The 22,034-nt window shown below is 32.8% G+C and overlaps 1 protein-coding gene across 1 annotated transcript; it reads left to right on the top strand.

Annotated features, from left to right (window-relative positions):
- Positions 1-762: 762 nt before the first annotated feature.
- LOC145956759 (germin-like protein subfamily 1 member 7) lies at positions 763-11,489 on the top strand. Its single transcript, XM_083072403.1, has 2 exons — positions 763-1,493; positions 1,612-11,489. Exons 1-2 carry the CDS (start codon positions 1,379-1,381, stop codon positions 2,160-2,162), a joined length of 666 nt encoding a protein of 221 aa, XP_082928529.1. The 5' UTR covers positions 763-1,378; the 3' UTR covers positions 2,163-11,489.
- The last annotated feature ends 10,545 nt before the right edge of the window (positions 11,490-22,034 follow it).

Here is a 22,034-nt window from a genome sequence, read left to right on the forward strand (position 1 = left end):
AAAAAAATTATTTCAAAGTACAGGGACTAAAAAGATTGAAAAAGATATAAAAATTAAAAAAATCTATTTTAAATTATAAAGACAAAAAGATAAAGTTAATAAAATTATAGAAAATAAAAATATGTTTTAAATTTTTCTTTAAATCAATACTATTGGGCATGGAAAAAACTATACTTGTCAATTTAAACTAATTTTAATTAAAATTATGTCATCATAATAAGAACTAATATTATATAAGATGAAATAAAAAAAAATATGACCTAAAACAAGAAAGATATTAAAAAGCAAGTAAACCAAAATAATTCTATATATAAATGCATAGAATCTACATAGAGTTATGTTCCTATACTTTGCAATTGCAAAATAATAGTGGAATTGAGAATCCATCCTTTGAATATCATCATATCCCTCCTTTCTAAATCAATATCAGCGCCCAAATTTATAAGATGTAATGTCATATAAAATGACAAACTATGATGTTACCATTTTTTTTTACCGCTATAAAATTATAAACTTCTAATATATATCTATGATATTGGATGATTTTTATTTTAAATCAATATTATTCTTAAAACATCAGACTTGTCTTTTTAATTTCTATTGTATCATCATAAATAAGAACAAAGATTATATAAAATTGAATAAAAAATATATATGAACTAAAACGAGAAAGATATTTAAGAGAAACAAAACCAAAGTAATCCTATATATATAAAAAAAAAATAAAAATAAAAATAAAAATAAAAATAAAAATAAATAAATAAATAAATAAATAAAACTATAATGTTATATATTTAAATTATGACCTGAAGCAATTGCAGCAGGGCGCTGTGCAAAGTGCAAAGTCAAAAGATATATATTTATTAGTGATGGTTCCAATTGAGACCCAATCCCTCAAAACATTTCCATATACCAAGGGCTTTGGATGACCATGTTTAATCTTACAACAGTAACAAGAAGCCAATAGAAGATGAGTTACGAAAACAATAAACAATTTAAAAACATTAAACTATTATTGTCAAATCAAGTCTGAAAAATTGGGACAAAGTCTTAATTGAACTTTGACTCAGTTAAGGAGCTTCCCATTATAAAATAATGTTAGGAATGGGTACAAAGTCAAGGTAATATATCAAAACACTTGCCTTTTCATTTTCTTGCGGAACATCTGCTTAATTAGTCTACTCTTTGATCAAGTAGGCATTAGTCGTTAAGGAATGGTTCATCATCAAATAAAGAATTCATGAGGGAAAAGATGAACTGCAAACCAATTCAATGCTTCGTCATTATAAATAGCAAGCTTCACAAGAATCAAAATTCAATTCTCACAAGCGATTACATATATACAGCACAATCAATCATTCAAGACTATTAGGAAAATATGAAGGTTGCTTACTTCATTGTTGCTATCTTGGCTTTGACATCCTCCGTTGTCTCAGCCTATGACCCAAGTCCTCTGCAAGATTTTTGCGTGGCAGTGAAAGAAACTGACGGTGGTATGTACAAATTAACATTCCTTACAACTCAAATTCTAAGAGCTTGTTAATTTCATGATATATATATATATATTATAATTTACTTTTTTAATTAAAACTCTTGCTTGTTAATATGCAGTGTTTGTGAATGGAAAGTTCTGCAAAGATCCCAAACTTGTGAAAGCTGAAGATTTCTTCCAACACGTCGAACCTGGAAAAACTGACAATCCATTGGGTTCACACGTGACTCCTGTATTTGTTGATCAACTTCCAGGGCTAAACACACTTGGCATATCTTTGGCTCGCATAGATTTTGCACCAAAGGGTTTAAACCCTCCTCACACTCACCCTCGTGGCACAGAAATTCTTATAGTCCTTGAGGGAACTCTCTACGTTGGATTTGTGTCATCCAATCAAGATGGAAATCGTCTCTTTACTAAAGTGCTAAATAAGGGCGATGTGTTTGTGTTCCCAATTGGTCTCGTTCATTTTCAATTGAATGTGGGGTATGGAAATGCAGTTGCCATTGCTGCTCTTAGCAGTCAAAATCCAGGAACTATCACTATCGCAAATGCTTTGTTTAAAGCTACTCCACCTATTTCTACAGAGGTTTTAACCAAAGCTTTCCAGGTGGACAAGAAGACAATTGAGTATCTTCTAAAGCAATCTTGGTATGACAACAACAACTAATTTCGAAGTGTCAATTATTTTGATTGGATAAGTGTCTTCAGTGTGTTTTTACCATCTCCAACTAATTATTATTGTAATAAGTATGTTGTTATATATGAGTTATATTGATATATTCTTCCTCTCTAGTGGATATTTTGGTTTAAATAAATTGATCGATATATTGATTTAACATAAGAAATTCTTTGAGGTACTTGTTCAATTTAACTTTTCTAGGTTGTGGGTGTTCTTATTTACCTTGATTTACTAAAAAAACCACGATAATACTCCATGGCCAAATTCGATATCTATTTGGTAGGATTCAAGGTTTTTCAACAAATTCTATTCTTGCAAAAAGATGATTCCTTATCATCATGATTTGAAACAAATAATAATCACTAATTCTTTTGTGATTTTTAAGTCTTTGATTTTTAATCCTTCAAATATTTTAGATTAAAAATAATCAATATTTTTTTTGTTGTTGATAATCTTGATCGTGAGTTTGTGCGTTGTTTTTGAAAATTGATAGAAACGAGTAATTTAATGAGAAAATGACATGAAAAATATTGGAATTGGTTGATACAAGTGATAACAACTTATATCCCTATCCCTTGATCAAATTGTCCTAAGTTTGAATCCCCACCTTGGGTTTTGAATAGAGTATATTGGAAAGGGAATACTCATTTTGTGTATAATCATGAATCTCGATTTAGATCACTACTTCTGATAGCGGATACTTTGTACCAATATCATGGTTAAAAACACAAAAAGAAAATAACATGGAGCATTGAACAAGATTTAGTGTTATGTTATTAATTAATTAAAATATATAACCAAGTTTATATCAAGTCAATAACATCTATCTCCAAAACCAAAAGGTCATCCCCATTTTATCAATCCTCCAACTAAGAATTCTCAATTTTTTTAAGTTGTGGTCCTTACTCGATTCTTCCAACGGCTGGGTGTCCTAATATATCGCATTTTCTTCCAAGGCATTTATAGGGCTAGTGATCAGTACTGCACCCAAGTTTAACTGATTCATTATTGTCGAGTTCGATTGATCACATTTTAAAACCTCTAGGGTCTTTCGAAAAGATTGATCTAGATCCTATATAACCTTTGGATTAAAGAACTCCCCATGTCCTCTGTCTACCAACATGGTGATAGTCTCCAAAGTTTGTTTCATTTTCTTGATGACCTTGTTTGTCGAAGCCTCCTCTTCAAGGTTCAAATTAGACCACTTCTTGGAGTCTTCGATAATAGTTCATTTCTTTTATGGCTTATATGATCCACCTTAGCATATGTGGATGGTTTTGATCGTTTTGCTAATATGAACTTCCTCATTATGAACGGTGATACAAATAGTATTTATCATGTTTTCCACGTGGAATTTAACAACCCGTTTCTTTTGTTAAGGTAAGAGATCATAGGTGACCTTCAAGCCGACTTTTGCTACTTGAATATGTTGTCTTAAGTCCTCAAATTATTAGTAGTCCTCCATGTTTGTCTTAGCTTGCCGCATGGCGATTAACTCTTGGCCAATGATTCTTTTTGGTTTAGGTATCACATCAATAAATGTTACATATAATAAAATATAAAAAAGTGTCACTATAGATACAAAATATATAAGCATAAATTTATTTGACATATAACTTCACAGAATTTTAGTATTAATTTTGAATGAGATTTAACAACATATATTATGTGGCACTATAGTTTATACCTACACTTTTTAATAATATATCAACATATATTGTATCTATAATAGGTAAAAGTAATTTTTAGTGAGAAGTATTATATCATTACAGTTTGTATTACTATATGACAAATTTTTTGTGGTATAAATCTTGTGGTCGATGGAAGCATTGTGTGGAACCCAAATCCCCCTTTTATCCAGCATTTGTATTTGGTAAATACTAATGTTTTTTTTGACTATTTTAAGGAATTTTCGATTTTACCACCTTTTCTCTTCACACATATTTCGCTTTGTCTTTAGAGGTGATCAAAACCATGTTAATGTCCAATTTGGGGAAAGGATCATTATCCACAGCCATGCCAATAGTACCTTTTTCAACTAGCTTGAAGCAACCTTGTTTCAAATCCTTATGTATAGCTTTTCAAAATAGTATGCAATTTGTTGTAAGATGGCTATATGTTGTGCCACTTACAATAATTTTTACCCATCAATTCTTTTGTTGATGGCATTTAATGGTTTTTCTTTATCCAAATTTTGGTGATCTTTTAACAAATGATCAAATATTTGTTCAACCTTCATAATGTCGAAATCGTATTTGGCTTTTTTATCAGTTGATACTCCTGTGCCACTCTGTGCCACTAGCCCTTATTTAAGTTAGGGATACATGTTATCGATTATCATTAAAACACATTCATTTCTAGTAGTTGTATTGAGGGATGACTTCCCATTTTTCAAAATCTCAAAATGAAATTCCCAACCAATTCATCCACCATTTGTATGGTGCTCATTAAGTCGACAGTCATGACTTTTAATTGTGGCTGATAAAATCAATCATGAACACAATATTCACATATTGGAAAGATTTTACACTAAATTGGGGGTAGATTCAGGTATCATGTAAAAGTTACTCCTATAAGTAACAAAGGAAATAGTTGGAGTTTATTTTTGGCTAGCTTCTTTACATTGTTCAATGCAATGGCCTACACTTTCTATAGTGGACTTGCCATCCTCTCCTAAAAAGGTGGCAAAACCTAAGGTATTGAATTCTTTTGCAAGCCATATTATCCTATCCACCCACTTTAGGTACAGTTTCTTGTACATCATCCTCTCTAAAGGTTTGAGTTCGAACTAAATCATTTCCTCACAGTTTCGGCTATGATCTTGATATCAATAAAAGATGTTGACATCACCTTTGTAGGTGGATAGCCAAATTAGCCTATTGTACTTTGTCCAACACATAACTCATTATAGATCCCTTCCCCATTTTTTTTTTGTAACCTCTTTCAACTTTTTGATAAGGAGGCAAACCATTATTTTCAAAAGCATTGGTTCGGCTATGATCTTGATATCAATAAATATGCGATTTTCTTTTGACTTATACAAACCAATCAAAGAGCACTACTAGAAAATTGCAAAATAGCGACCGAAATTAGCGACCAAAATTTATCAGTCGTTATTTAGCGACTGATTTAGCGACCGATTATGAAAAATCAAAATAGCGACCGGTTTAGCGACCAAAATAAGTCGTCACTAGAAAATCGGTCACTATTTCGGTCACTAAATAAATTTTTTTGATTTTTTAGCGATGGAATTAAATTCGGTCGCTAAATTATAAATTTTGATTTTTTTTAGCAACGAAATTAAATTCGGTCTCTATTTCAGTCGCTAAATTATAAATTTTGATTTTTTTTAGCGACGGAATTTAATTCGGTCGCTAAATATTAGTTAAAATTAGCGACGAAATTGAATTCGGTCGCTAAATAGTAGTTGAATTTAGCGACAGAATTGAATTTCGGTCGCTATTTCGATCGCTAAAGTATAAATTTTTATTTTTTTAGCGACCAAATTTAATTCGGTTGCTAAATAATAGTTAAAATTAGCGACGAAGTTGAATTTCGTCGCTAAAACGTAGTTAAATTTAGCGACGGAATTAAATTTGGTCGTTATTTCGGTCGCTAAATTATAAATTTTGATTTTTTTTAGCGACGAAATTGAATTTGGTTGCTAAATAATAGTTAAAATTAGCGACGGAATTGAATTCAGTCGCTAAATAGTAGTTAAATTTAGTAATGGAATTGAATTCGGTCGCTAAGTATTATTTAAAATTAGCAACCGAATTCAATTCGGTCGCTATTTCGGTCGCTAAATTAGAAATTTTGATTTTTTAGCGACGAAATTTAATTCGGTCCCTAAATCCGAAATTTTGATTTTTTTAGCGACGAAATTAAATTCGGTTGCTAAATATTAGTTAAAATTAGCGACGAAATTGAATTCGGTCTCTAAATAAGAAATTTTGATTTTTTTAGCGACATAATTAAATTCAATCGCTAAATATTAGTTACAATTAGCGATGTAGTTTTATTCGGTTGCTAAATATTAGTTAAAATTAGCAACGGAATTCTATTTGGTACCTAAATATTAGTTAAAGTTAGCGACAAAATTCTATTCGGTCACTATGTAAAACTTAAAAAAAGTATAAATTGCTTAAAAGTGATGATAATATTTTTGTTGAGTATCGATCCCATTTTCTTTTTTTTTTGTAAGAGCAAGACATTAATTTATATTAAACAAAATATTTATATGCACTCCTACATAATTAATACCAATAGTTATTTATGTGAAAAAATATTTAGAGGTTTTTTTTTACGATTGGATTTTTAGGCAGTTTTTTAATTAGAGTATATGAATTTTAAAATTTCTTATTTATTTTGATCCATATTTATAATATATATTTCTAACTTATGATAACGTTATTTTTAAATAAATTTTTATATTTAAATTTTAAATTAGTATTTTATTAATGGTTGATAATTAGAAAATAAAACAAGGATAAATACATTTTTTTGATTTTATATCTTAGATTTAAGATAAATAAATATATTAAGTTAATTAATAATTTATTTAAAATATTAAAATTTAATTTATAAAAATGATATTTTAAAAGAGAAGGGTTATAATAACATTGGTGTAACTTTTACTAAGTATTACATCGCTCAATAACTTTATATTAAATGTGAATTTTATAAATTTATCCGTTAGATTGAAAGTTTTTTACTCTTAGATCATATATACAAAATCTTATATGAATTCAAGATGATTTGATACTTCATTCTTGTAAAACAAAATTGACGTAATATATTCATTTCAAATAAAATATGAGCACTTTGATTACTTTTAAGTTGTTGTTTAATTTTAAAAAAAATTAATATAAACATATAAAGTGATATGAACTTTCAATCTATCAGTTGGATTTACAAAATTCACATTTAATATAAATTTATTGAGCGGTGTAATACTTAGTATAAAAGTTATACCAGTGTTATTATAACCATTCTCATTTTAAAATATATAAATTATTACTTAAACTTTTAAATTTATAATAAATAATTTAAATTGTATCATAAAATTAATTTTAAATAGAAATAAGTAGATTGTTAATTATAAAAGTAAGTATATATATAAATAAAGATTAACTAAGTATAATATAATTATTATTATTAGTAATATAATTATTATATATATTATTATATATTTATAACGGTCCAAATATACCAAAATGATAAGGATCCAAAAATAATATAAATATGAGATTGGATAGTTGAGGATGACTTAAATGAATTAATTTGTACTACTTATACTAACAACATGCATTTGGTTTTCGGTAGCTTATCTCATAAGAACTTCACAGTTAAGCGTGCTTGACTTGGAATAATGTAGGGATGGGTGACCTTCTGAGAAGTTTTCAAAAATTGTGTAATTAAGGACAAAACATGCTAAAAACTTAAGTATTGTGAAATAAAATCCTTAAGAGGCCAAATATGAGTGGTTCATAGCGACCAAATTTGCGACGTCTATAAAATTTAATAAAATAAAAAATAAATATTTAGCGACCGATTTAGCGACTGATTTATTCAGTCACTAATTTGGTCTCATACACTTCAATCATTTCAACCATTTAGCGACCGAAATTTTTGGTCGCTAAATAGCGACCGAAAATTTTTCAGTCGCTAAATAGCTTAGCGACCAGGGTTTTAGCGACTGATTAAATTCGGTCCCTAATTCGGTCGCTAAAGTAAATAGCGACTGATTTTTGCAATTTAGCGACTGATTTTGGTAGTCGCTAAATTGCATATTTTTTGTAGTGAGGTAGATTAGGTCAATGACACTTTATAAATAGATAGGTTAAATTATTCATATTATACACATATTTCTAAGAGAGAATCAAAAAGAGGTCTCTAAGGGTTTTTTGTGGGAGGCACAAAACCCTAACTCTATCCACCCATGGCTAGCACCAAAGTCATGCCCTCTATGTTTCTCATGTGATTTTCGTAGAGTGTCCATACCCTTTGGTGCTTAGTGATGGCATTTTTCCTTCAACCACATAGAGGAATCTTCAAAATCGATATAAATCATGCTACAAAGATAAAATTTTAACCATTAGCATGATTCTAGGCAATGTGTGATCCATGGAAAGGAGGTTTTTCACTCATGGTTTCTTCTTTTAATTAAATTTTATTTTGAAAATTACCTTGAAATCCCAACAGTTTCATGCTATGAAACCAATTAGGCAAAATCAAATTTGGCAAGTTTAAAGGTTTCCATATAACCTAATGAAGCAACCCAAACTTTTGGTACTCAGAGATGTTGTCTTTTGATCCAACTGTGTGAAGCATAGCTTGTTTATAACCTACTAGTAGATCTTAGCTTCCTTGGTGAGTTTGGCATACGTTAGCTCCCTCTTAGAATTGGCACCCATCAAGGCTTCATAGATCGTGTCCTAACCATCATAGTTAGAGGCCTAATCATGGTCGTATATGTTCTCGACCGTTTCACAACCAATCGTCATAGCCATAATAATGCTATGGTGTACTATGTTGCTATGATTAATGAATCTTATTGTAGAAAGTTGAAATAAAGTATGTTAAGATGATTTATGATGAATTGGATAACTTTCCGAGCATTGTATAATTTTTGTTGAATAAGTAAAGATGTTGTGTTAAGCTGAGTTGTGCTAAAATGTTGCATGATGAATGTTGTTGAGTTGTATTGTTATACTTAGGACTAGAGAAGAAAGTATTATTTTTTCAAAGTTAAAATATTTCATTATGTGGATGTGTTGTGATGCTCTAAAAAATCTAATGCTAAAACACCTTTCTTGAGTAAGTTTCCTCTTGAAGTGGAGTGTTGAGTATCCTCTAGATCCTTAGATTATGTAGTATGGGAGCAAGGTTAAGCCATACTGCTAATGAAGTGAACAATTAAGTAATGTGTGAAGTCGAGGGCTAAAATCCTTAATTGATTATTGTAAAGGTGTTCAATATTTGGAGGGTAGTCCATGTGTTAATTCCAATGTTGGCCTTTGCTTGGACTTTATAAAGAAATGTGAAATTTCAACATATGTGTCATTAGAACTTATTGTCCAATAGACAAATAAATCATTCATTCATCATATAGTACAAAATGTGTTTGTCCAACATATGAACAAATCAGGACACATGATAATCATTCTAATGTATTTATTTTCTATGATTTGAATGTTTTATGATGATTATTGAGTTTAATCAAGCTAAATTTTGTCTCTTTAAAAAATCCTTCATTAATGAAACAAATAATAATCACTAAAGAAACCACGATAATACTCCATGGCCAAATTCAATATCTACTTAGTAGGATTCAAGGTTTTTCAAATAATTTTTGTCTTGCAAAAAGATGATTCCTTATCATCATGATTTGAAACAAATAATAATCACTAATTCTTTTGTGATCTTAAGTCTTTGATTTTTAATCTTTCAAATATTTTTGATAAAAAATAATCAATTTTTTTTTATTGTTGATAATCTTGTTCGTGATTTTGTGTGTTGTTTGTGACACCCTCTACCCTACATACCATAATACAAATAACAGAAATTGAATAGCATAATTATTTCAAAATTGAAATACCAAACATGTTTAAATAGAAGGTACTACATTCATAAACTTAACCAATATTTTACTCAGTAGAATTACAAAGGAATAATATAAGGTCTCGCTGAATAATTTAATAAAACATCCTAATCTATCCTATCTATACCCCGATGTCACATGTCCTATCAGGGCAAGTCTCAACAGTGAAGCCTAAACTTCATCACCAACATTCTCAGCCTCATGCTAGTAATCACATGTAAGACAATAAAAAAAAACAACACAAAAAAGGGAGTGAGAAACATCTCACTCTGGCTCATAGTGTAGAAATATATACTAGATAACCAAACACAAACAAAAAAGATATAACATAGATAAATTGATAGTAATATCATCTCTCACTCATCCAAGACATAAAACATCACTTTATCATATAACATTAAAATACATAAGTATGGACACAAACTACATATTATCATGCATGTGGCACCAGTAACATATCACATGACATATTACCGCTATCAATACACGAAGAGTAGTCTAGGAGTACTTGTCGGGTCACACCTTCTACGCACTCTCACTAGAAGGACATACTACCAGAGTCTCGTCAGGATAGCTAAGTCGCGCAAGATACATCCCATGCACACAATGGGCAAGACTGGGACTTATAAACCAAGCTATCCCCAAGGATTGATCCCCAAAGCTTTTACACTAGAGGGCCTTCTCTGGCGGTGTATTCCATATCGTACCCATAAAACATTTATGCAAATGATGCATGTCAATCAAGACTCTATGCATTCTCATATCACATTATCATGTCTCATTATCATCATGTCTTATATTCACATTATCATTTCTCATGGTCATATCACATTATCACATTTCATCATCGTATTTCATTATCACATTTCATTCACAATTTTCACAAAGCACTTTATTCCGTATTAAAAATCATCTATTTGCAAAATTAACTACATATTTATACATCTTATACAATAAGGAATACAACAGAACAATAAGAAGGTAAAATATAAATTATTGAAAATATGCCTATTTCTCATAGGGTTCTCTCAAGAACTCACAGAGCACTCTAATTCATACAATAAGCATCTTATCATATAATTGTCTCTTACAATTACAAATGCATTCCCTTAGGATTTTCCATAGGAACCCATAGAGATATTAAAATTATACATTTATTTTTAAATAACAACAAACATAGGATTGGTGATGGAAAACTTGTTGGAGAATCCGGATTGATGTGAATCCTCTTCAAGTTCCTCCCTAGATCTTTGGCTCCTTGATTCTTCTTAAGCTTTGCTAAGGTCTCTAATGGAGGTAGAGACCTTAGAACCACCACGATTTGGTGGAGAACTCTCCCAAGAGACGCCACTCCTTGATGAAGAGATAAGTCTCTTCAATTCTCACCACACTCTTCTAGTGAAGGGATAAGAGAATTGGATGAATATCAAAGAGATTTAGGGACTTTTAGAAGAGAGAAATCTGAACAATTCTTCAGAAAATAATTTTCAATATCTCAAAAAGTGTTTTACAATGAAGGAAAAACGAAAATATAGGAGTAAGAAGCTTGGAGAACAAGCTAGCCTTAACCATGGTTCACTAGGAACCATGGTAAGGTCTAGCTAACCATCCATGGTCTAGAGGCTTGGAGAGCAAGCTACTCACTTAGCTTGCTTGGTAAGCAAGCTAAGGAGAAGCTTGTGCTTCAAGCTTCTAAGCTTGAGTGTGAACTGTAACAGCCCAATTTTCATTGGGCCGTAGGCCCAATTCGTTGCCCAGAATGGGCCGTTTCAAAAGTGAAATGGGTCGTTCTGGAATAAGTTAAAGGCCCAAATTTTGAGAATCAGAACGGGCCGTTCTGGAGGGAGAACGGGCCATTCAAGTTTGGAGAACGGGCCGTTCCAGAGGGAGAACGGGCCGTTCTGGTTTGGAGAACGGGTCGTTCCGGAGGGAGAACGGGCCGTTCTGCTGGGATTGGGAACGGGCCGTTCTGGTTTTGGAACGGGCCGTTCTGGTTTTGGAACGGGCCGTTCCAGTTCAAAAATTTGCGTAGGTTTGAAGGGCCTAGAACGGGCCGTTCCGATTTTGGAACGGGCCGTAGTGGTAGGTGGGCGAAAAATCCTATAAATAGGCCTCAAATCCTCTCATTTCTACACACCTCTCATTCTCACTCTCTCTTCTCTTCTGTTCTCTCTTTCGTTCCTCTTCCTCTCTCTGAAGACCAAGAGGAACTCACAGGATGAGGTTTTGTCCCAGATTTAGTTCCGATCCTTGTTTAAGGAAAAAAAGGAGGTTCTGGCCGAGTTCCTATTTATCCAGGTACGAGGGAAAAGGAGATTATTTATATGTAGAGTTACATGAGGAAATTGGGTAGAGGAAGAGCCTTTAGGGTTATGAATAATTTTATAATTATTTATGTTTGGAGAATTAATTATCTTATGTGATTCTATATATATTTAGGATTACGAATATATGTTTAACTTGTAAAAATGATGTTCTGGGAGAGAGAACGAAATTATAGAAAAGTTCCTGTAAGTTAGGTTGTGAAAAATTGGATTATTTCTGTTTGAGAAATTGAGGATCCCATTAGATTCTGTATGTGTTGAGGATTATAGATATGCTAATAATTTGTAAGAATGGTGATCTGAGAGGGAGAACGAAATTGTAGAAAAGTGTCTGTGAGTTAGGTTTTGGAACAATTGAGGATTTTACTGTTTACGTTAAAATTATATTAAATTGATAATTCTGTTGTTTGTTATATTAGTTTATGAATGTTATTGTTATATTATTTGATGATCTAGATGATGAATTACTTGAGGGGTATGTGAATCACCATTTTGTGTGGATTGTGTATATATTGTGGAATTGAGATGTGGATGGATTGTGTATATATTGTGGAATTGAGATGTGGATGTGGATGTGGATGTGGATGTGGATGTGAATGTGAATGTGAATGTGAATGTGAATGAGATGTGATTGTGGTTCTTCACACCTATGACCAGGGGTGAGCACGACCCGAGATTGTTACATGAGTATCGTGACCTTGGTTAACATGTCAGGGGTGAGCACGACCCTAGGTTAGGGATAACGTGACCTTGGCACAGTGTTATATCAGGGGTGAACACGGCTCTGGATTGTTACATGAGTATCGTGACCTTGGTTAACATGTCAGGGGTGAGCACGGCCCTGGAATAGGGATAACGTGACCTTGGCACAGTGTTATATCAGGGGTGAGCACGGCTTTGGATTGTTACGTGGGTATCGTGACCTTGGTTAACATGTCAAGGGTGAGCACGGCCCTGGGATAGGGATAACGTGACCTTGGCACAGTGTTATATCAAGGGTGAGCTCGACCTGAGATTGTTAAATGGGTAGCGTGACCTTGGCATAGTGTGAAGTGCAAGATTTGTGATGATTGGTGTGATTGAGAATTATGACGTGATGACGATGTATGATTGATTGAAATACGATATGTTGAAATATTTATGAATATTTAGTTATAATGAGATAATATGTTGTGTTTTCTTATGTGCTATATATATAGATGTTTTCTTTTCTCACCGTGAGATTTGTGGATATTTTAGGTGAGGAAGATCCGGCTACGAGTGACATCTAGAATGCTAACGGTTGAGTTGTGGTTATGCTCTGATATTGTGACATCGGGGCAGAGGATTTTCTTTAGGACATAGATTGTTATATGAAATTAGAATTGTAAATATTATTTTTGAAAATCATTTGTAAACTCTCACGTTTCATTTTTATCGTTGTGGTTATTGAAGAATAATTTTGAAGATTCTCATGTGAACCCTTTTACCGAAATTGAAAATTGTTTTTGTTAAGTTTTCATTATTACAATATATGTGTTGGGGTAGTAAGGGTGTCACATTTAGTGGTATCAGAGCAGGTCGATCCAATCGGCCGTGAGTTGTGAGTCTACTAGGCTTGTTCGATAGATGAATGATGGAATGCATTGAGTGTGAAGCTTATTGATGTGCTAATGTGATGATTGATTAAGTTGTTGTTATTTATTTATGTGCATTATGTTCTCAGGATTTGTCTTTTAGACATGATATAACTTAATGATGCTATTTTTGATTGCTCTTTCTTAATCTCATGATTGCTTAATTATTTTGATACTTCTTGCTTATGTAAGAAGTAGTGGTTGGGTGGCATCGCTCGTGTTGCGAGCATAGGTGCAAGTAGTGGTAGTAGACGAAGTATCTTGCTAACCAACTAGAACTAGTGGAAGCTTGGATGTGGGTAAAAAATTGACTTATCGAATGTATTAAGAGTTTACGATTGGTGGCGTTTCTGAAAGTTATAGTGGTAATGATTGAATCCAAGAGGTTATGTGTCGAGCATTAGAACTTTGAGTGTTCTTGATGAAAGGTCAAAGTGTTGGTGATTTCCTTAAGTTTTGATGCTTGCATATTAATCTTGTTAGGGGTTAGGTTGCATGAGGATTTGATTTCAGCTCTAAGTCTTTTATGGAATAGGTGAATTATTTTCGTTTAGGGATTGTAGTTGGAAGCTTGGATATGAGTTTAAGGTAGAAAGAAGTAAGTTTGGAAGGGTTGAGGTATTCTGTGGGATGTTAGTGCACTATTGTTGTCTAGTGTAGGAGATGTTTTCACTGTAGTTTTGTTATGCTAGTAGGAGTACCGTATTGATAGATTTGGATTCTGTGGTCTTCATGGAAGTTGTAGTCTTGGATGTGATCTTTTCAATGGCAATGGAATGAGGTAAAATGAAGGTTTAGAACTCCAGTTATAGTTGTTTTGGTAATTAGAGGCTAGTTATAAGCGTTAAATATATCTGTTGTGATTTTGAATTGTTAGCTGAGAAGAGGATCTATTCAGAATCTCATGTCTTCATAAGAGTTATAACTTATTCTTTTATCTTTCTTTTGAGATAGGATTGAGATCGTTGGACAAGTGTAACTCTCTAGGTATCATTTTCCTTGACAGTTATTGATGGGATATGTATGCTATCATGATGTTTTTGAGTTACTAGGCAATGCAAGGATAAAAATGATTTTGTTATGATGTTCTGAGGTGTTGTCATGTGGATTGTAAGGTTATTCAAGGTTTTATGATGCTATGTGGTAAAGTTAAGTTCATGCACATGTTATATGGTGTGAAATAGTGATAGATTTATATATATGATTGGGAAGGATGTATATATGAAGGTTTAAATAGGTATTCTAATATGATATCCATGTATGTGGATATGAGGATGGATGACCTTATGGATTAATTAGTGAATGGTTGTGTGTTTAGTGAGATTGACCTTAAGATGTGATATCATCATATTAGAGTTAATTTTGAAGATATATCTAAGATAGATTTAGGCCTTGTAATTTCTTGCGCGGATATAACATAGATCTACCTATGGTAGAAGTTTTGCTTAAGTGGGAGATATCAAAAGTCAATTTGTGAGGTTAGAAGTTTTATTGAGATAGTTTATAGGAAATTTATTGAGTAAATTTTTAAGATAGCCGTTCACGGTTTAGGCTGCTCTCGTTTATCTCGTCGCTACTATAGGAATTGCTTTTGCTTTCTTTTCTTCTAGCTACTAAGATGTTTCAGTTCACTAAGTTGTCTTTTGCCTACCGATGAATTCAACAGTAGTTCAAAAGGTTAACCTATATCGAGGATCCCCGGACCTATGCTTATTTTCAACTCCCCAAAGCATTTCGTCGCTTACTTCTCTAGGTTGCTTACTATTTGACTAGATTGACTAGGAAAGACTTGCCTTTGTATGGGATAATAAATGTGAGAGTATGTTTCAAACTCTTAAGGAAAGATTGGATAATGTTACCGGATTTTAGTAAGTCTTATGTGGTATACCGTGATGCTTCTAAGATGAATTTGGAGGTAGTGTAGATGCAAGGAGGAAGGGTAATAACTTATGTTTCTAAGCAATTGAAAATTTATGAGAGGAATTACCTTACCCATGACATTGAGTAAGCAATCATGATATTTACACTAAGATTTGGAGACACTATCTATATGATTCTAAGTTGGAGGTATTTAGTGATCATTAGAGCCTCAAATTTTGTTTGACCCGAAGGACTTGAATATGGGACAAAAGAGATAGTTGGAATTTTTGTGGACTAGGATTTCAATCTTAGTTGTTATTTGCATAAAGTCAATGTGATGGTTGATGCTTTGAGTAGGAACCCTCTACATTATTTTTTTTTTATGATTAGAGAGATGGATCTTTTTGGCTGAAATTAAAGACTTAAGTTTGACTTATGAGATTACTCTGAGTAGTATGAAACTAGGTAATACTTGAGTAACGAGTAAATTGTTGAAGGAAATTGGAGACGTATAATTAATTGATTAATTTTGGTGACAAGATATGAGACTATAGGATAAGGTGATGAATAAGAGTTTGACTTGGGTGTAGATGGACTGGTGAAATTAGAGATCTGATATGTATACCTAGTGAAATTACGCTTAGGTGCTTAATCTTTAAAGATGATCACAGAAGTAAAACCAATATTGTGGCAGATGCCTTGATTATGATGACCTCTAGTATATCATTTATGATGATTTAAGGGTTGAATTTGATTGAAGAATTTAGAGACTTATGCTTTGTGTGTGAGATTATCCTTAGGAGCATTGAATTGATTGTGTTAAAAGTGACTAGTGAATTAATGGATGAGATTAGAGAAGCCTAGGAGTCAGATCCTTTCTTAGATAACCAAGTGGAGAAGATTGGTAGAAGTATAGATAACCATTTATGAGTAGAAATCGACATTATTTTGAGGTGCAAGAACAAACTTGGGTGCATAGTAACCTTGAATTAAGGAAGATGATTTTAGAGGAAGGACATAACAGTACTCTTAATATATATATTTAGGAGCTAATGAGATGTATCGGGACCTTAGGAGGATGTATCTTAATAGCGCAGCGGAAGTGAAGTGCCCTAAGGTGAAGAAAGGAGTAGAGAAATTGTATACTTGTGTTTAGTATGCTAGAAGTCTTTAGGAATTTTGTAGCTCTCAGACGTCCCATTGTGGAAGTGAGATGATGGGTGGATAGGCCTTCATTGTAGGTTTGTCTGAGATGCTTAAGAAGTTGATTCTATTTGTGTTTTAGTGGATAGACTTGCCAAGTTTACTTGTTTTGCCCTTAGATATCTTTTGATAAAGTTGTATCTCATTAAGGTAGTAAGGTCGCATAATAATTAGAAAGTAAGAAGCGAGGAGTCTACCATTACAAAAATTTCGAGGACGAAATTTCATAAAGGAGGGAAGTATTGTAACAGCCCAATTTTCATTGGGCCGTAGGCCCAATTCGTTGCCCAGAACGAGCCGTTTCAAAAGTGAAACGGGCCGTTCTGGAATAAGTTAAAGGCCCAAATTTTCGAGTTCGGGCAGCAGGTAAAGGTCATACCTTGCAAACTTACTTTGGACCACAGTCATCTTCACATTCATCTGGGTCGGTGGACCAGTTGCTAGAATTGAAGGTCTCTCAGGTTGTAGTAACTTATGAGGATAAATTAAGCCAATTGAAAGAGGAGATGCAAAGGCAACGACAAGATGAGAATAGGCAATTGAAAGATGACATGCAAAGGCAACTTCAAGAGTATATGCAATCACTTAGCCAACAATTTCATCAGAAAACTCCAGCAATTGAACCAGTTGTTGCACATGTGAGTACAAAAGGTTCATGTGCAACTACAAATCCCTCTACTTCTGCCACTGACCATGGTACATCTAATAAGTGTGAGTTATTCGTTGATGGATCACTCGATCTTGTGGGCATAGGGAGGATTCACATGTTGGGGTTTGTTATGCACCATCAGACCATGGGAAATGATATGGTAAGGGTTTCAGTGTTGGATGTTAGAAACCCAAAGGCTAGAGTTCCTGTGCCCACACAAGAGGTTCAGACGATGGAACAAGCCCTAAATACCTTCCTTCAATGGCCTTATAAGTTAGTAAAAGTGATATCTACGGAGGTAAGTTATTTAACTATTTAATTTTAACTTGGTGTTATTTTATTATAATGTAGTATAACATTATTTGTGTACTTTATTTAATAGGATGTTGTTGCCCCACCAAAGGCTATGCTTAACCATTCTAGAAATCTAACTCCGATGAAAAAGCTATGGAGATTGGTTGCAGATATGGAAGATGACAATTGACCCAAACAGGTCCCTTGGGCTCCTGAAGTGTTTGGCTTTTGTAGTAATGTCCCCTTGTATATAAGCCAGAGCGACATATCAGAGATTACAAACGGGCACTGCATGCTGAACATATCAATTTTGCAATTGTGGTTATTGTAAGTATTTGAATTAATTTTAATTATGTTTTGTTGCTTTTTTCTAACTTTATTTCTAACCTTGTAGATTTATCCATAAATTGAGTGTGGATAAAGGAAATGATCACATTTATGGATTTTTGGAACCCGAGTTAATCCAAAAAATTGGGAACAAGACAGAAGAAATTCAAGCTTACATCCAAAATTGGATGTCTGAATCAAATAAAAAAGTTTACTTAGTTCCTTACTTTTCTAAGTAAGTATATTTGTATATAATTGATTATAAATTGTTAAAAAATGTATTGTTTATTACTGATAGTTTCTCAATGCAGTGCTCATTGGCAACTTCTGATTATTTGTCCTATGGACAATATATCTGTATGCATTGGTTCGATGCACAAACCTCCTCCTGTAGATTTTAAACATTTATTAGATAAGTAAGTTGTTTTAAAAAAACTAATTTATTTTATTTATCATTACATTTTATTTTAAAATATAATAATGATGTCCTTTTATTATTAGGGCTATGGAAGGATACCATATGCTTAAAGGTTCAAAGTTGAAGAAAATGCTTTGGGTCTCTCTTAAAGTAAGTTATTTTAGTAATGATATTTTTTCTAAGGTATTTTCTTTTGAATTACCATTACTACTAAAATTGGTTTTTATATTCTTTTTGTAGTCTCATAAGCAAAAAGGAAACTATGAGTGCGGATACTATGTAATGAAGGCAATGCATACTATTGTTGATTCACAAATAGTATCTGGGTGGACTGAAGTACGTTTTAGAATTTTAAAATTTTTTATTTTAAGTTTGCATTTTATCATGTTTTAAGAGTTACTTCTAATTGTTCTAAATTTTCTTAACAGATATTTATAGATCGATCACCATTGTCGCTAGAAGATATAAACACCATTAGGGAGCAATGGGCTACATTTTTCATTGAAACATTGGCTAGCTACGAGTTATGATTATAGTTTTACTCATTTTGTAGTTTAGGATGTACATAATTTGTAAGTTACTTTGATTACATATATGGTTGACATTTACCAACTCTTGTTATTTGTATGTAATTTGGTATATTAAAAATATATGAATTGTCTGGTATTTTATTAATTTGTAGGTTTTGTTCAGAGATCCTCTTAAAATAAGTCAAATATTTAAAAAAAATTAACAACTTTTAAAATCGGTCATGGCATGACCGATTTTAAAAGTGCTAGTTTTCAAAATCGGCTCTTTTAAAATCGGTCACAGAACCGATTTTAAAAGTAAAAAACGACCGATTTTAAAAGTGTTTTTTCCACTAGTGCATCTATACATTTTCCTCCACTTCATCCTCTTGTCGTAGATGAATTTAGTCCATTTTAGCTTCATCTTAATGAATGTGTTGCCATTCCTATTAGTGGTTTACTCTTCTCAAATGCTTATGTTTCTTATAAGGAGCCTTAACTTAATTTTTCTTAGTATGAACCTCATTCAAAGCTTTCAAAAGAGGCACCTGGCCTTTCCAAGTCTGCTTAAAAGAGGTCATCTAACGTGGAGAAGCAAGTTTATCTTGTGAAAAAGAACACCAACTAATCTTCTCCAATCAAGCCAAATTGTAGCACAACAACAATGATTTCCTTAACTTGTTCCTTTTGCTAGAAGAATGGTTGGCCACTCAATTGATTCCCAAGGTCATTCCTAAGGTTCCTCCACGACCTCATACTTCTCCACCACCATTTAGAGAGATGGATTATCACTCCTCAAAATCTTTAGAGAATTCCTCTCTATCCAAGACTATTTGAAAACCTTTTTTTTTATTCTAACAACTAGTTAGAAATCTAGTTTAGTTTAGGAATTGCAAATTATATTTTGATGGATGACTATAATATGACAATTTGTTGCATCAACATTATTTTGATGCCTACTCTATTGTAGGTTGTAATTTGAGAATTCTATTCTCTAAAGCTCGATTTGAATGTCATATATCTTATTCATTTTTTTTTATTGTTTGAATGGGAAATTATTTATCCATCTCTTATAAAATTATGACGAATAAATGAACCGTTGATATGAGTAATATCTACTGTGCTTTATTGTTTGATGCATCTCTAACCTAGATGATATCTACTATGTGTGCATGTTTGACAAGTTAATGCATGTGTTCAGGGGGAGTTATATGATATATGATTCTCAAATTAAGGGTAGTAAATTTGTACAATGTATGATAAATGAATCCATTGAGGGGCATCTAGACACCCAATTTCATTCGGACCAACAAAAGCAATGAAATGGACGTCCATTATCAAAGAAAACGAGCTCCCAAGTATAGAAACAACAGGACATGACATTAGAAGGCCTAAAGCCCAAACAAACTAGTTTTAGTAACCCAGCCATTCCCAACTTGGAATGGGTTGTTCCTAATCTGGAACGGGCCATTCCAAGTTCCTAAAAAAGTCTAAAACCCTAGTTTAGAACAGGCCGTTCCAAAACAGGTTGTTATGAGTAAAATTTGAACCTAGAACGGGCCGTTCCAGATTCATATTTTACCCATAACGAACTGGCCTAGAACGGCCCGTTCTAAATCCAGAACGAGCCATTCTGGTCAACTCTGATGTCTATAAATAAACAACTAGGGCACTGTTCTCTAGGCCGAGAAATTTTGTATAAGACTCCTTTGAGCTCGAAAATTCTCTCTCCCTCCTATTGTATTTCTTGAGATTTGTGAGGCATATTGTAGTGTGAAAGGTTGCCACAAAGCACCAAAAGATCTCTATATTTGAAGATTCAATAGAGCTCGTTTAAGAGGTATTTTCGTCGATTCTCTCTTCTTTTCTCTATTCCCTTATTTCAAATATTGTTATAATAAAAGCAATCATGTAGATGTTTTAGGATTAACCGTGTAATTTAAATTTCAAGCATATAAATAACGATTCATAAAGGGGATTAAATATTTAAATTATTAATTCTTACTATGCTAACTTCATCATAAGGGTACCGATTAAGGACGTTGTAGGGGTGCTTAATACCTTCCATTCATATAATCGATCCTCGAACCCAATTCTGGTTATCAAGGCCATTATTCGATCTTTAAAAACCTTTTCTTTTCCCAATGTTTTGAGTAAAACATTGGTGGCGACTCCATGAACCTATTTTCAAAACCACTAATCAAGGATTAAACTGGTATCCGGACATTCCTTAATTAATGAGATTTTTAAAAGGATGTCTAAACCATAGGCCGCAATATTGGAAATTTTCGGGTTGCGACAGATGGTGACTCCATTGGGAAAGTTTAAAGAGGGCCAAGCCCATATAAATGATGAAGTTGATAAAATAAGAATAATAATTTAAATATTTTTCCCCTTTACTATCTTTGTTTTATTTGTTTGGCTTTAATATCTATTTGCCTATTTAAATTCTGCACCTGTTTGAATAAAAATTGTATACAAACCTTTGCACACAACAGTCCCCCTACACCCGGGGCCATGAGGGTATTAAACATAGAGAGTGGTTGACGTACGACTGGCCCAAGTTTGGCCTTGGAGCCTGCGAGCCTTGTCGAAAGTCACACTCAAGGTGATAACCAGTTACTCTAGCCCGAAATACTACGACAGACCTTAGAGTTTACCAGGTGACGATGACAGAGATTGATACTGGGTCCTTATAATGGGGGCAACTTGGGGACCTTAAGACTAGTGAGATTAGAACTGTTCTATACAATGCAATTTTCTTACAGGGACCACAGACCAAGGATTTGAACGTGACTGTTCGCGGGTGTACATTTGTTTGAGCATATACGTGTTATATTTGTTGTGTTCTCTTTTTGTTCATTTCAAATAAAAAGTAATTATAGACAAACAAACAGATATCAATAAAAAAAAACTAACACTCTTCTGTATACCGTAGCTCTAAAGCATCATATAGGATAGTTTGTTTAGGAAAAAAAACAAAAAATATATAGCAAAAATCATGCATCATAACCTTTAGTAAAAAAAATAAATGATAAAATTTAGGTAGAAAACAAT

The sequence above is a fragment of the Cajanus cajan genome, chromosome 4, assembly GCF_000230855.2.
Source record: "Cajanus cajan strain Asha chromosome 4, NIPB_CcT2T_4, whole genome shotgun sequence".
NCBI lineage: Eukaryota > Viridiplantae > Streptophyta > Magnoliopsida > Fabales > Fabaceae > Cajanus > Cajanus cajan.

Excerpts from the sequence above, each read along its gene's own strand:
- LOC145956759 (XM_083072403.1), top strand. The coding sequence starts at position 1,379 with ATGAAGGTTGCTTACTTCATTGTTGCTATCTTGGCTTTGACATCCTCC. Across the intron at positions 1,494-1,611 it reads AGTGAAAGAAACTGACGGTG|TGTTTGTGAATGGAAAGTTC; the intron begins GTATGTACAAAT and ends GTTAATATGCAG.